Raw genomic sequence first — 12,887 nt, 5'->3', positions numbered from 1 at the left:
ATTGGCATACATTTTCCCAATAAACACTAGCGTTTTACAAGCGTAATTAGCTTGCAGAGTGCTAGTGTTTTCAATGCGATCTGTGGCATCGCTTAGAAAACTGATTGACAGGTTGGTCACACTTGTCAAACATAGTGTTTGACAAGTGTGACCAACTTTTTACTATTGATGCTGCCTATGCAGCATCAATAGTAAAAAGATATAATGTTAAAAAATAATAAAAAAATTAAAAAATCGTGATATTCTCACCTTCTGGGGTCCCTGATGCTCCCGTTCCCAGTAATGCATTGCTAGAATGACTTGTGATGACAGGTCATTGCCGCAAGGCATTATCGGGAACAGGAGCATCACAAGGAGCGGAAAGGCTGCCGGGGATGCCGGAAGGTGATAAAATCACTGATTTTTTTTTAACAATTATATGGTTCCCAGGGCCTGGAGGAGAGTCTCAGTGGTGGGCATAGCCCCATGTGGGAAGTAAGCGGATCAATGCATTCCTATGTGTGCGGAATCCCCACGATTCCGCACAAAGAATGAACATGCTGCGTTTTTTTCCGAATGCGATTCCGCTGCGGAAAAACACATGTGCACAAAAATTGCATTCTAATAATAGAATGCTTAATGTATGCCATTTTTTCGCGGTTTTATAGCGAAAAAAAAAAACACGAAAAATCCTGAACGTGTGCACACAGCCTTACACATGGGCAAATTCAAATCTCTATAAAGATAGTTCAGTTCATTTTTTATTATAAGCTGTAGTTCAATTGAGGTTGCTGACAGACAATCAGAGAAAGATGCTTCATGACAACAAGTGCCCTCTTCTTATTCACTTGACTTGACTGAAAATGTTTCTGCTGCTTTTGGAACCAGCCGTTCATCTGTATGTGGTACTGGGTGAATTGCAGATAGAATGTTTAGATACTGTAAAATCTACTTCTTTCTTGAAACTCCTTTCCTAATGGGAGGCACCATACAGAACTAGCAATTGGTGGCGTGATCGGTTGGCTCTCCAGATCATTCAGGCTGCAAAAGGCATAGATTGCCTCTTCCAATGTAACCACTGGCTAATATGTGATACACATCTATTACAGCATATGTGTGTAGCTCAACGCTTGTCCTGATCTCCTATTCTACAGGCAAAATACAGATTGTAGGCTCTCACTATCATGGTAGTCAAGTTTCACCTTTGTGACGCAAAAGTCACTTCACATATGTAGCAAAAAACTATCTGCTCTGTTAATGCAAGAACGAGGTATATCTGTAAAACATATAGAAACATGTCAATAGGCTAAGAAACCAAGCTAAGAAATCTAAAAACTGGATACCTTACACAGAGAGAATTTATAAAAGTAGGTGATGCAAATGTAATTGGGATGTCGTCATCGAAGCAGAGTTGATTGATCACCCTAAGATGACAATACTGTACTGAAGGCTCATATTCGTTTTCAGCACCACTAAATTAGTTAAGTTAGACTGTTTTCGTCGTTGAACAGTGATTTGACATGTCTGTTTACAACCAACATGAATGAAAAAGGTTTGTGTGAACAATGCACTGTACGAGTTACATATACTATTGATTTCAATAAACTGATCAATAATTAAATATAAAATTGAAATGTAACAAATTTAGAGTAAAGAGGTAGTTTTTTTTATTTTGTAAAACAAGTTTCCAAGGCAGTAATTGCCATTAATGAACAGTAGCAAAATGGGGAAAAAGCAGTAATCTTAAAATACAAATTCATAGATGGTGCTCATGTATCACAGATGATGTAGAGCAGGACTACTCTGCAATCCTACTGTGCGCACAATATAATAACATCTTGTACAAATAATACGAGTCTGACTAGTAAAAAGGATGTATTAAAAATACAAATGGTAGCACAGCTACATGCCATTTTATTATTGTTAATATTAAAATTATGTTTTTTATACAAATCAATTCAACACAATTGCTAGAAAGACAAATTAAATTGTACATAACATTACATAAAAATGCTAATCTTAATACAACCTAGACCTTTTCACATCTTTGATTTCTCCAGAGTTTTTACGCTTATTGGACATTGTGGAGATTGCAGACTGTAGATAGGGGACAGCATCTGGGAGACTGTAATTGTTGGGAGGAGGCGGTGGTTCCTAGGAAAGACATGAAACATCAAAAATGGTTAAAAAAAGGGTAAAACTATTAAAAGGACCAAAATATTCATTGCTTTAAAAAAAAAAAAAAAAATCTATTACTACTCATTTCTGATTAGCAGGACAAAATGGTATAGGTGGTTATATTAAAGCAAAATTTGTGCTATTGTTATTAATCCTAGAAATGTATAAATAAACTAACAAGTAGACATTATGAGACTGGACAGCGGGAAATTGTTGATGCTCAGTTAAACCCTTCACCCCCAATCCTGTTTTCAATCTCATGACCAGGTCAAATTTTACGATTCTAAACAGTGTCACTTTGTGGAGGTAATAACTCAAACACTTCAATGGATCCCACTGATTCGGAGGTTGCTCTTTCATGACATATTGCACTTCATAATAAAAAAAACAGCCTGTCTACTTTACATCAAGACAATTTTTGAAATATAAAAAATAGGAAGTTAGAAGGGTTAAAATTTGACCAGCAATTTCTTTTTTCCAGCAAATTTTTTTTTTCAGGGACCACATCACATTTGAAGTAACTTTGAGGCGCCTATATGACAGAAAATACCCAACATTTACACCATTCTTAAAAACTGTACACATCAAGGGGCTCGAAACCACATTCATGAAGTTTATTAACCCTTCAGGTGCTTCACAGGAATTTTAGCAATGTGGAAGAAAACAAAAATGAAAATTATACTTCTCACAAAAATTTTACTTTAGCCTCAATTTTTTTTTTTTTTACAAGGTTAACAAAGAAAATGGACCCCCAAAATTGTTCAGTTTCTTTTGAGTACGACGATACCCCCCATATATGGGGGAAAATTACTGTTTGGGCGTAGGGAATGGCTTGGAAGGTAGGAGCACCATTTGACTTTTGAACGCAAAATTGGCTGGGATCATTAGTGAACACCATGTCATGTTTGTAGAACCCTTAATGTGCCTGAACAGTGGAAACCCCCCACAAGTGACCCCATTTTGGAAACTTAAACTCAAAAACTCAACCTCAATAAATTAATCTAATTTATTTTGAACTCCATTGTGCTTCACAGAAGTTTATAACGTCGAGTTGTGAAAATAAACAAAAATATATATATATTTTTCCCACAAAAATCTTATGTTCTATCAGCCCCAATTTTTCATATTTTTAAAAGGAGAGCAGGAGAAAATGGACCTCAAAATGTATTGTGCCAAAACTTTTGAGTACACACAAACCTTATATGTGGTCGAAAACTACTTTTGAGGCACAGTGCAAAGCTCAGAAGGGAAGAAGCGCTATATTACAGTTCAGATTTTGCTGGAATGGTGTGAGGGTGCCATGTCACATTGGCAGAGCCCCTGGAGGTGTCAGAACAGCAGAAACCCCCCATATGTGACATTTTACAAACTACACCCCCCAATGAATTCTTCTAGGGGTGCATTGAGCATGCTGACACCACATATACCTCACAATTTTATTCCATTGGTCAGTGAAAAAAGTATAATTACATTTTTACCTCTAAAATGTGGTTTTAGCCCTAAATTTTAATTATTATAACGAGCTAATAGGAAAAAAAAAAATGGACCCAAGTTTCAAATTTCTCCCAAGTGCGCCAATATCCTACATGTAATCGGTAAATACTTTTCAGGCACAGTGCAAAGCTCAGAAGGGAAGGCGCACCATATTATACTGCACATTTTACTGAGAGAGCCCCTGAGGTGCCAGAACAGCAGAACCCCTCATTAGTGACCTAATTTTACAAACTACACCTCTCAAATTCATCTAGGTATGCAGTGATCATATTGACACCACAGGTGTCACAAAATTGTATTCCATTGGGCAGTGAAGAAAATAATAACTACATTTTAACCACCAAAATTAAGTTTTATCTCCAGATTTTACATTTTCACATGGTGAAACAAGTAAAAATGGCACAAAGTTGTCCCACAACAATTTCTGCTGAATGAAGAAATTCCCCATATCTGGCTATATAGTACTGCTTAGCCATATGGCGAGATTCGGGAGGGATGGAGTGCTATTTGCCTCCTGGGTTTTACTAGAATAGTTTGCGAAGTCTATATACAGAGCCCCCAAGTGCTAGAATAGCATAATACATACCCCCCTCAAGTGACCCCATTTTGGAAATTATACCCCTTTGGGAGTTTGCCTATAGGTGTAGGGATGATACTGACTCCATAGGCGTTAAGTAATATCCACTGCTGCTTGTTTCTTCTGGATGAGTAAAAATTGCAAACTGCCATTGTAGCGACCAGTATGTTGTCGTCACCAGTACGTGGTAGTGCTCAGATCATGCTTATAGAGACACGCACCTGTATATTAGGTGGACTCTCATTGCTACAGAAATACCAAACATATGGACGCCAAATGTAGTTTAGGCACACTATGGCTCATTAGGAAATGCAGAATTTGCTGAATTTATTTTGGGCGGACAAGGAGCCGTTTCGCTTTTCCAGAGCCTTTGCGCCATCAGGAACATGGACGCCACCTATATTTCCATTCACAGATGACTGATTTGAGTGAGACTTGATTGTTTTATGAATTTGAAGCTTTTGTTAGGAACATTTTACATTACATTTGGGATCGCATTTATATCGGGGTTTGGCTCTAAATCTGAGCGACGTGATTCAAATGAAATCCCCCAAGGATTCATTCACTATAGTGAGGCAGCAGAGTTACTCTGGACTCCATCTGGCCTCTATTCAGCAGTGTCCTTATTAGAAGTGCACAAAACTGTGGAGCATGGCACTTTTACGCACGTACAAAAAAGAAGGTCATCGGCGTATTATAAGTCAGACTGTGTCCACAGTGCCTCCATCTGCCTCATTATGGGGAATCTTCCGCTGGTGGCTCCATCTGAATCATGTATTTCAGAGATTTACACTGAAACCCCGATGTAAGCCCTCAACGTAGAGCGCAGGACAAATGTGAGCTGAGCCTTACTGCGATCTTTGGGAGGCAGAATGAACAAAAAGAATTGGTTTCATTTATTTTTTTTACGCCGCTCCTCGAGCGCTGTGATTAGACTACTTTATTCTTTGGGTCGGTGCCATTACAGCGATACCAGATTTATATCTTTTTTTATGTTTGGCTGCTGTCACACACTAAGACATGATTTTTTCCCCAAAAAGAGGGATTTTTGGTACTTACCGTAAAATCTCTTTCTTGGAGCCTTCATTGGGGGACACAGACAACCGTGGGGTGCATGCTGCTGCTGCTGCTGCTAGGAAGCTGACACTATGCAAAAAGGGAAAAAGAGTAGCTCTTCCCTGACAGTATACACCCACTGACAGGCACCAAGAACCTCAGTTGGTGTAAAAAGCAGTAGGAGAAGCGACATAACTCAGAAAGTATAAGTACCAACTCAACTGGGGCACCAGGCCCCAAACACGGTACCAGAACAAATAAGTAGGGAGGGTGCTGTGTCCCCCAATGAAGGCTCCAAGAATGAGATTTTACGGTAAGTACCAAAAATCCCTCTTTCTTTATCTCTTCATTGGGGGACACAGACAACCGTGGGACGTCCAAGAGCAGTCCCAGAACAGGGTGGGTAGAAAAAACTAAGAGTGGCTCAGGTCGGCCGGTGCGCAACCGCCGCCTGTAGCACCTTCCTACCAAAACCTGCATCAGACGAGGCTTGGGTATGAACCCTATAGAAGAGTGCAAAGACGACCAGGTTGCGGCCTTGCAAACCTGCAAGGTGGAGGCCTGGTGACGAACAGCCCAAGAAGCTCCGACAGCTCTGGTGGAGTGGGCTCGCACCCCCGGAGGGGGCCGTGTCTCATGAACATGGTAGGATTCCGATATCGCTGAGCGAATCCAAAGGGAGATCGAGGATTTTGAAGCTTGAAGGCCTTTCCGACGACCCTCGGAAACAACAAGGAGAGAATCAGATTGACAGAAAGGGACAGTTCTAGAAAGATAAACCTGAATGGCCCTGACCACGTCCAGTTTGTGAAGAGACCTCTCCAGGGGATGAACCGGGGAAGGACAAAATGAGGGAAGGACGATGTCCTCATTGATGTGGAAAGCAGAGACCACCTTGGGAAGAAACTCAGGGACCAGTCTAAGAACGACCTTATCCTGATGAATAATCAAACGGGGAACGGCAGGCTAGGGCTGCCAACTCGGAGACCCTCCTAATAGATGTGATAGCTATGAGGAAGGCAACCTTCCAAGAAAGAAGGGAAAATGACACGTCCTCAAGAGGTTAGAAGGGAGTGGCCTGAAGAGCACCGAGAACCAGATTAAGGTTCCAATGGGGAACGGAAAGGAGGGGCAAGATGCGCAACTCCATGTAGAAAGGTCTTTACCTGAGAAATGGAAGACAAGTCCCTTTGGAAAAGAAGGGACAAAGCGGAGACTTGACCCTTTAGGGTACTGAGAGACAAACCCGAGTTGAGACCTGACTGAAGGAAGTCAAGAAGGGAAAAAGACATCAGAAAGACTTCGTTTGTTTCGCACCACCGGAAGAAAGCCTTCCAGTACCTATGGTAAATGCGAGAGGACGCTGGCTTTCCGGCACTGATCATGGTCTGTATGACCTGTGGAGAAAGGCCAGACTCCTTTAGGACCGCGGCCTCAATGGCGATGCATTTAAACTCAGACTGAGAACTATGGTGGAAGAGAGGGCCCTGCGAGAGAAGGTCTGGCCGATCTGGGAGATTCCAAGGGGTATCCGCGAGCATGTTTACTAGCTCCGCGTACCAAGGACGCCTTGGCCAGTCTGACACTATACAGATAACAGGAATCCCCTCTAACTTTATCTTTTTTACTACCCTTGGGATCAAGGGTAGAGAAGGGGGGGGGGGGGGGGGGGGACAGGTAGAGAAATTGAAACTGGGACCACAGTATTACCAGAGCGTCGTAGCCGATGGCCAGAGGGTCCCGGGATCTGGCGACAAATTGAGGCACCTTGTGGTTTATCCGAGACACCATAAGGTTGACGTCCGGAGTGCCCCAGCGACGACAAATTTGATCAAACACTGCGGGATGGAGAGACCACTCGCCCGCTGCCAGACCTTGGCGGCTGAGGAAATCAGCTGCCCAATTTTCAACCCCTGGAATGTGAACGGCTGATATGGCCAGAATGTGACATTCTGCCCACCGAAGAATCTTTGCTGATTCAGCCATTACTTGACTGCTGCCAGTCCCGCCCTGGTGGTTAGAGTACACCACGGCCGTGGCATTGTCCGATTGAACGCGGACGGGTAGGCCCGTCAGGAGAGACTGCCAGTGGAGTAGGGCAAGGAAGATTGCTCTGATCTCCGGGAGGTTGATGGGAAGAAGAGCCTTGATGGGAAGAAGAGCCTCCTGGGTGGACCAGCGACCCTGCGCTGTGTGATGTCGGAAGACTGCTCCCCATCCGAGTAGACTGGCATCGGTGGTGATGACCTGCCACTGAAGGGGAAGAAAGGATCTTCCTCTCAGGACTGAGGAGGACAGAGTCCACCAGGTTAGGGACTGATGAACTTGGAGAGGAAGGCAAATGGGACGGTCCAGGGCATTCGTGGACCTGTTCCAGGTGGATATAAGAAACAGCTGGAGAGGGGGCGCGTGTGGAACTGGGCAAAGGGTACGGCCTCCATGGAGGCAACCATCTTTCCCAGGACTCCCATGCAGAACTGAAGTGAGCGGGGAGCTGGGTGTTTCAGAGAATGGACCGCTTTGAGAACGGTGAATGTGTCTTTCGGGAGAAAGACCCGAACCAAGTTCATGTCGAACTGCATGCTCAGGAAGGACAGGTGCTGGGAAGGAATCAGAGAGGACTTGTCTCGGTTGATAATCCAGCCGAGACAAGTCAGAGTGTCCAGAGAGATTTGGAGACTTCGAGCACAGTCTGGAATGAGACGACCCTTTGATCAACAGATCGTCCAGGTAGGGGATAATTAGAATCCCCCTGGAACAAAGAAAGGCCATGACTGCCGCCATGATCTTGGTGAAAACCCTGGGGGCAGACGCCAGGCCGAAAGGAAGGGCCGTGAATTGGTAGTGATTGTCTTGGATTGCAAACCGAAAGAAATTCTGATGTCGTACACAAATGGGAACATGAAGGTATGCATCTTGAATGTCCACCGAGCAGAGAAACTCCCCGGGTTCCATGGCGGGCAATCACTGACCACAGGGATTCCATCCTGAAGTGGCGGGGTCGGACATGGCGTTCAGAAGCTTTAAATCCAGAATTGGATGGAGAGAACCATCCTTCTTCGGGGCTACAAAGAGGTTCCAGTGGAACCCGGAAAACCGCTCATTGGAAGGAACGAAGACAACTACTCCGGTGGCAACCAGGGACGCCACGGCCTGAAGCAAACCGGGTAATTAGGACAGTTGTTTGAGTGGATGAGAGAGAAAAAAGCGATTGTGCGGGAGGGAGGAAAATTCAATTTTGTAGCTGGAGGTAATGATCTCTCTGACCCAGGCGTCGCTGACCACCGACAACCAGACGTCCTTGAAGAAAAGAAGCCTGCCTCCCACCCTGGAAAGACTCCCAGGTGGGGGCGACCAGTCACTTAGAACGGTATCTGTTGGAACGGGACCCTGGGGACCTGGAAGGTTGACAGCTGAGCCTCCAACTGGGGGCTGGCTTGTAAGGAGGTTTTCTGCATTCGCTCGAGGCCGCTGGGCGCTCTTGTTGTAATGAGGAGTCTGGGCTGCAAACGGGCGAAAGGGACAAAAAGGCCGAGGGCCTTTTCTGTTGAAAAAGCGTTTTGGCTTGGACTGAGGAAGGGATGTGCTCTTGCATCCAGTTGCGTCTGAAATATTATGGTCCAACCGAGCTCCAAAAAGCCTGGAACCCTGGAAAGGCTAAGTTGGTGAGGACTTCTTAGAAGTAATATCAGCATTCCATGCCTTCAGCCAAAGAATGCGGCGAATAGCGACGATGTTGCTACTCGCCCTGGCCGCACAGGCTGCTGCATCAAAGGAGGCAGTGAGAAGATATTTGCCAGCGTGGTTAATCTGGTTTGCAAGTTCGGCTAGCTCATCTGGAGAAGCTGAAGCCAAAATACCCCAGCTAAGAATTTTGGCCCAGGCAGAGACCGCCTTCGCCACGCAGGTGGAGGCGAAACTGGGACAGAGGGAAGCGCTCGTTGCCTCGAAGGATGATTTGGCTAGTGCCTCAATTTGTATGTCCGTTGTGCCCATAAGAGACGCACCATCCGGTAAGGACAGAACCGTCTTAGAAGAAAGACGAGAGACCAGCGGGTCCAATTTGGGGGACTCTGTCCACTTAGAAAGAAGATCGGCACTAAAAGGATATAGAACGTCCAGATGTTTTCTGCCCGAAAAATGCTTTTTGGGATGCTCCCAGTGCTTAGACAGGGTAGACAAGCTCCTCGTGGTTGGGAAAGGAGCGAGTGGGACGTTTGACCCGCTTAAAGGAAACGGAAGGATCCAGGGGAGGAGCCTCGTCCTGTTTTAGTTTGAGAGATAGCCGAGATGACACTATCCACGATAGCCTGCATACTAGAAGTCTGGTCTGAATCGGAGTTAGACCTGGACTGGGAATCCACATCAGACCCAAGGTCCTCCTCCGAAGAGGGGAATTGGGAAGAGGAGAGCAGCTTGAGTGCTGCGGAGGGACCCGGAGAGCTGGACGAAGAGCCAGACAAAGTCCTCTTTCTATAACGGCTGGCTGGTTTGTCTTTCTGAGGGTCGTTATCAGGTGCGTGTGAATCGCCATGAGAGACATTCGGAGCACTGGTAGCTGCAGATAGCTGTGGAAGTCGTTCAAGTGCCTGGACCAGAGACTGGGAAACCTTAGTCAAGTCAGATACTGACTGGGACATAGCAACGGCCCACTCTGCTGGAGGGGGAGTGTACTCATCCCGAGAGTCGTAAACTTCCTGCGGTGCAGACATGGTAGGAGGACTGCAGGACTGGCAGAAAGGCGACCATTGGCCTACTGACCACTTTTTCTTGCAGCGAGCGCAGGCGTAATGAGTTATGGTAGGTTTGGAGAGGGAGGCTCCAGAAGAGTTGGACATAAGGAGATTCTGAAAACGCTATACTAATAATAACAGGCTTAGGTGAACCTGTAGCGGTTATAAGGGAGATACCGAGGAGATGAGCAGAGATAGCGCCAAAAAACAAGCCTACCGTGCCGCAGATAGCAGAGTCATCTGTGTCCCCCAACACCACGATCTCTCCGTGCACGGAGTTGCAGAAGTAGGAGTCTCTGCGGTGAAGAGGAGGAGCGTGCCTAAAGATTAACAGCTGAGGTGAGTGAGCCAAAGCTCCTAATAGGGCCGCACAATAAAGTGGGCGTGCCACATTTGAAAGAACGGTCTTGAGTGGAGGAAAGAGTGCCAAGAAAGGGCGCGCGAGGCCGGGGGAAGGCCAGCCGGGGCGGCGAAAGTAAAGTAAGATGTTGGGAAGGAAGAGAACCGGAGGCGCGCAGGAATACTGCTGCAGGGAGCGGGAGGAGTCTATAAGGGAACAAACCCCCCGGGGGGACGATGATCCATTACCTTCCTTGTAATCCGGCTCCACATGACATGAGGATCGTCCAGGGGCCCATGATAGAGAGGGTCGCTGGATCAGGAATCCTTCATCCAGAAGACGGCATCAACCCTATAGCGCAGGGGGAATGTCACCGCCGGTGACCACCGTCTGCCTCTCAGCCCTCTCCGAGGAGAGGGGTGAGGGGGGACATTTTTGGCTAGGACCGCCACCAGTTAGACCCTGGAACACCTGTGAGGGTGACAGGGGATAATGTCCTGCCGGCGGTCTGAGAGTTGCGATGTGGGCGACAACACACTGCTCGCTCAGCCGCCTCTCCTGGGAAGGCAGAGTGAGAATAACACCCTGTTTCCCTGAATTGCTGTATCTGAAAGACAAAAAGACAGTTACTAAAAACCCTAATCCCAATACACCCCTAACCCTAATCCCAACCCTAACCTTAACCCTAATCCCAAACCTAACCCTAATCCCAAACGTAACCCTAATCCAAACCCTAATCCCAACTCTAACCCTAAATTTAGCTGCAACCCTAGCCCTAACTTTAGCCCCAACCGTAGCCCTAACTTTAGCCCCAACCCTAACCGTAGCCCTAACCCTAGCCCTAAATTTAGCCCCAACCCTAACCCTAGCCCTAACTTTAGCCCCAAGGCTACTTTCACACTTGCGTTGTGTGGCATCCGTCGCAATCTGTCGTTTTGGACAAAAAAGGGATCCTGCAAATGTGCCCGCAGGAAGCGTTTTTTGCCCATAGACTTGTATTGCCGACGGATCGCCACACGTCGCGTCCGTCATGCACTGGATCCGTTGTGTTTTGGCGGACCGTCGTCACAAAAAAAGTTCAATGTAACGTTTTTTTGTACGTTGCGTCCGCCATTTCCGACCGCGCATGCGTGGCCGTAACTCCACCCCCTCCTCCCCAGGACATCGACTGGGCTGCGGATGCGTTGAAAAACTGCATCCGCTGCCCACGTTGTGCACAATTTTCACAACGTGCGTCGGTACGTCGGGCCGACGCATTGCGACGGCCCCGTACCGACGCAAGTGTGAAAGAAGTCTAACCCTAGCCCTAAATTTAGCTCCAACCCTAGCCCTAATCCTAAATTTAGCCCCAACCCTAACCCTAAATTTAGCCAACCCTAAATTTTGCCCCAACTCCTCTAGCTGCTGGCCGGCAGATCTTCTTACTGGATGAAGAAGCCGGCGGGCAGGAGGACCCAGGGACACCGGTAAGTATAACAGGGTCCCCGAATCCCCCTATTTCTCTGTCCTCTGATGTGCGATCATATCAGAGGACAGAGAATGACACACCGCTTTTTTTTTTTTGCGGTCGCCGGTAAACAGTTAATTACCGGCGATCGCAAAACAGGGGTTGGTAAAAACCGACCCCGATCATGTTCTACCCCCGGCAGCCGAGACCTCAAAGATCCTACGGGTGGCGCCCGCCATTTTTTGGCCGGAACAAGATGGCGGGGCCCATCGGGAGCCAAGAGGAGCACCGGGGGAGACAGTTGAGTATCGGGGGGCGATCGGGGACCCCATTTTTCTGTCCTCTGATGTGCGATCACATCGGAGGACAGAGAAATTAAATGGGAAATCGCGTTTTTTTTTTTTTGCGACCGCCGGTAAACGGTTAATTACCAGTGATCGCAACCCGGGGGTCGGTAAAAAAAACCCCGAATCATGTTCTCTGGGGTCTCGGCTACCCCCGGTAACCGAGACCCCAGAGAAAATCCGACTCTGGGGGGCGCTATTCACTTTTTCCACAGCTGTGGTTTAAGTACCCTTAACTGCCACCGTTAAAAGGCGTATCGGCGGTCGTTAAGGGGTTAAAGTGATACTACATTTATATATTTTTTATGTTTTGGCACTTTTACACAAAACTTTTTATAGAATTTTTTTTTTTTTTTTGCATCACTGTATTCTGAGAGCTACAACTTTTTCCGATGACCGCTGTATGGCAGCTTGTTTTTTGTGGGCAAGATTAAATTTTTAGTGATACCATTTTTATTAACATTAGTCTTTTTGATTGCTTTTTATTCCACTTTTTGTTCAGCGTATGATAATGAATTTTTTTTTGCCCTTTTTATAGTGTTGACTGAAGGGGTTAACTAGTGTGACATGTGTATAGGGAGGGTCATTCTAGACGCGGGGATACCAAATATACCTTTTTAGTTTATTTTCTTTCATAAAAATATTCATGGGTACAATATATTTATCTTTGTGATTTTTTTTAAAAATGTTTTTCCACTTTTTTACTTAGTCCCACAATGGAACTTTCACCACTCTGATT

General features: G+C 46.0%; 1 protein-coding gene across 8 annotated transcripts in view; it reads right to left on the bottom strand.

The window, feature by feature from the left end:
* Positions 1-1,629: 1,629 nt before the first annotated feature.
* Positions 1,630-12,887, bottom strand: part of TOPBP1 (DNA topoisomerase II binding protein 1) — a 107,175-nt gene continuing 95,917 nt past the window's right edge. For 5 of the 8 annotated variants that reach the window (XM_077269043.1, XM_077269038.1, XM_077269044.1 and 2 more), the window contains one exon: positions 1,858-2,133. In XM_077269043.1, the coding sequence (XP_077125158.1) occupies positions 1,999-2,133 (135 nt within the window). In that variant the 3' untranslated portion in view covers positions 1,858-1,998. Of the gene's footprint in view, positions 2,134-12,887 lie in introns of all 8 variants that reach the window. The other 3 variants (XM_077269042.1, XM_077269045.1, XM_077269041.1) reach the window with 1 other exon arrangement.

This window comes from Ranitomeya variabilis, chromosome 6 (genome assembly GCF_051348905.1).
Source record: "Ranitomeya variabilis isolate aRanVar5 chromosome 6, aRanVar5.hap1, whole genome shotgun sequence".
In the NCBI taxonomy this organism is placed as follows: domain Eukaryota; kingdom Metazoa; phylum Chordata; class Amphibia; order Anura; family Dendrobatidae; genus Ranitomeya; species Ranitomeya variabilis.
The sequence above is the reverse complement of the archived record's forward strand: the minus strand, read 5'-3'. Positions and strand labels throughout refer to the sequence as shown.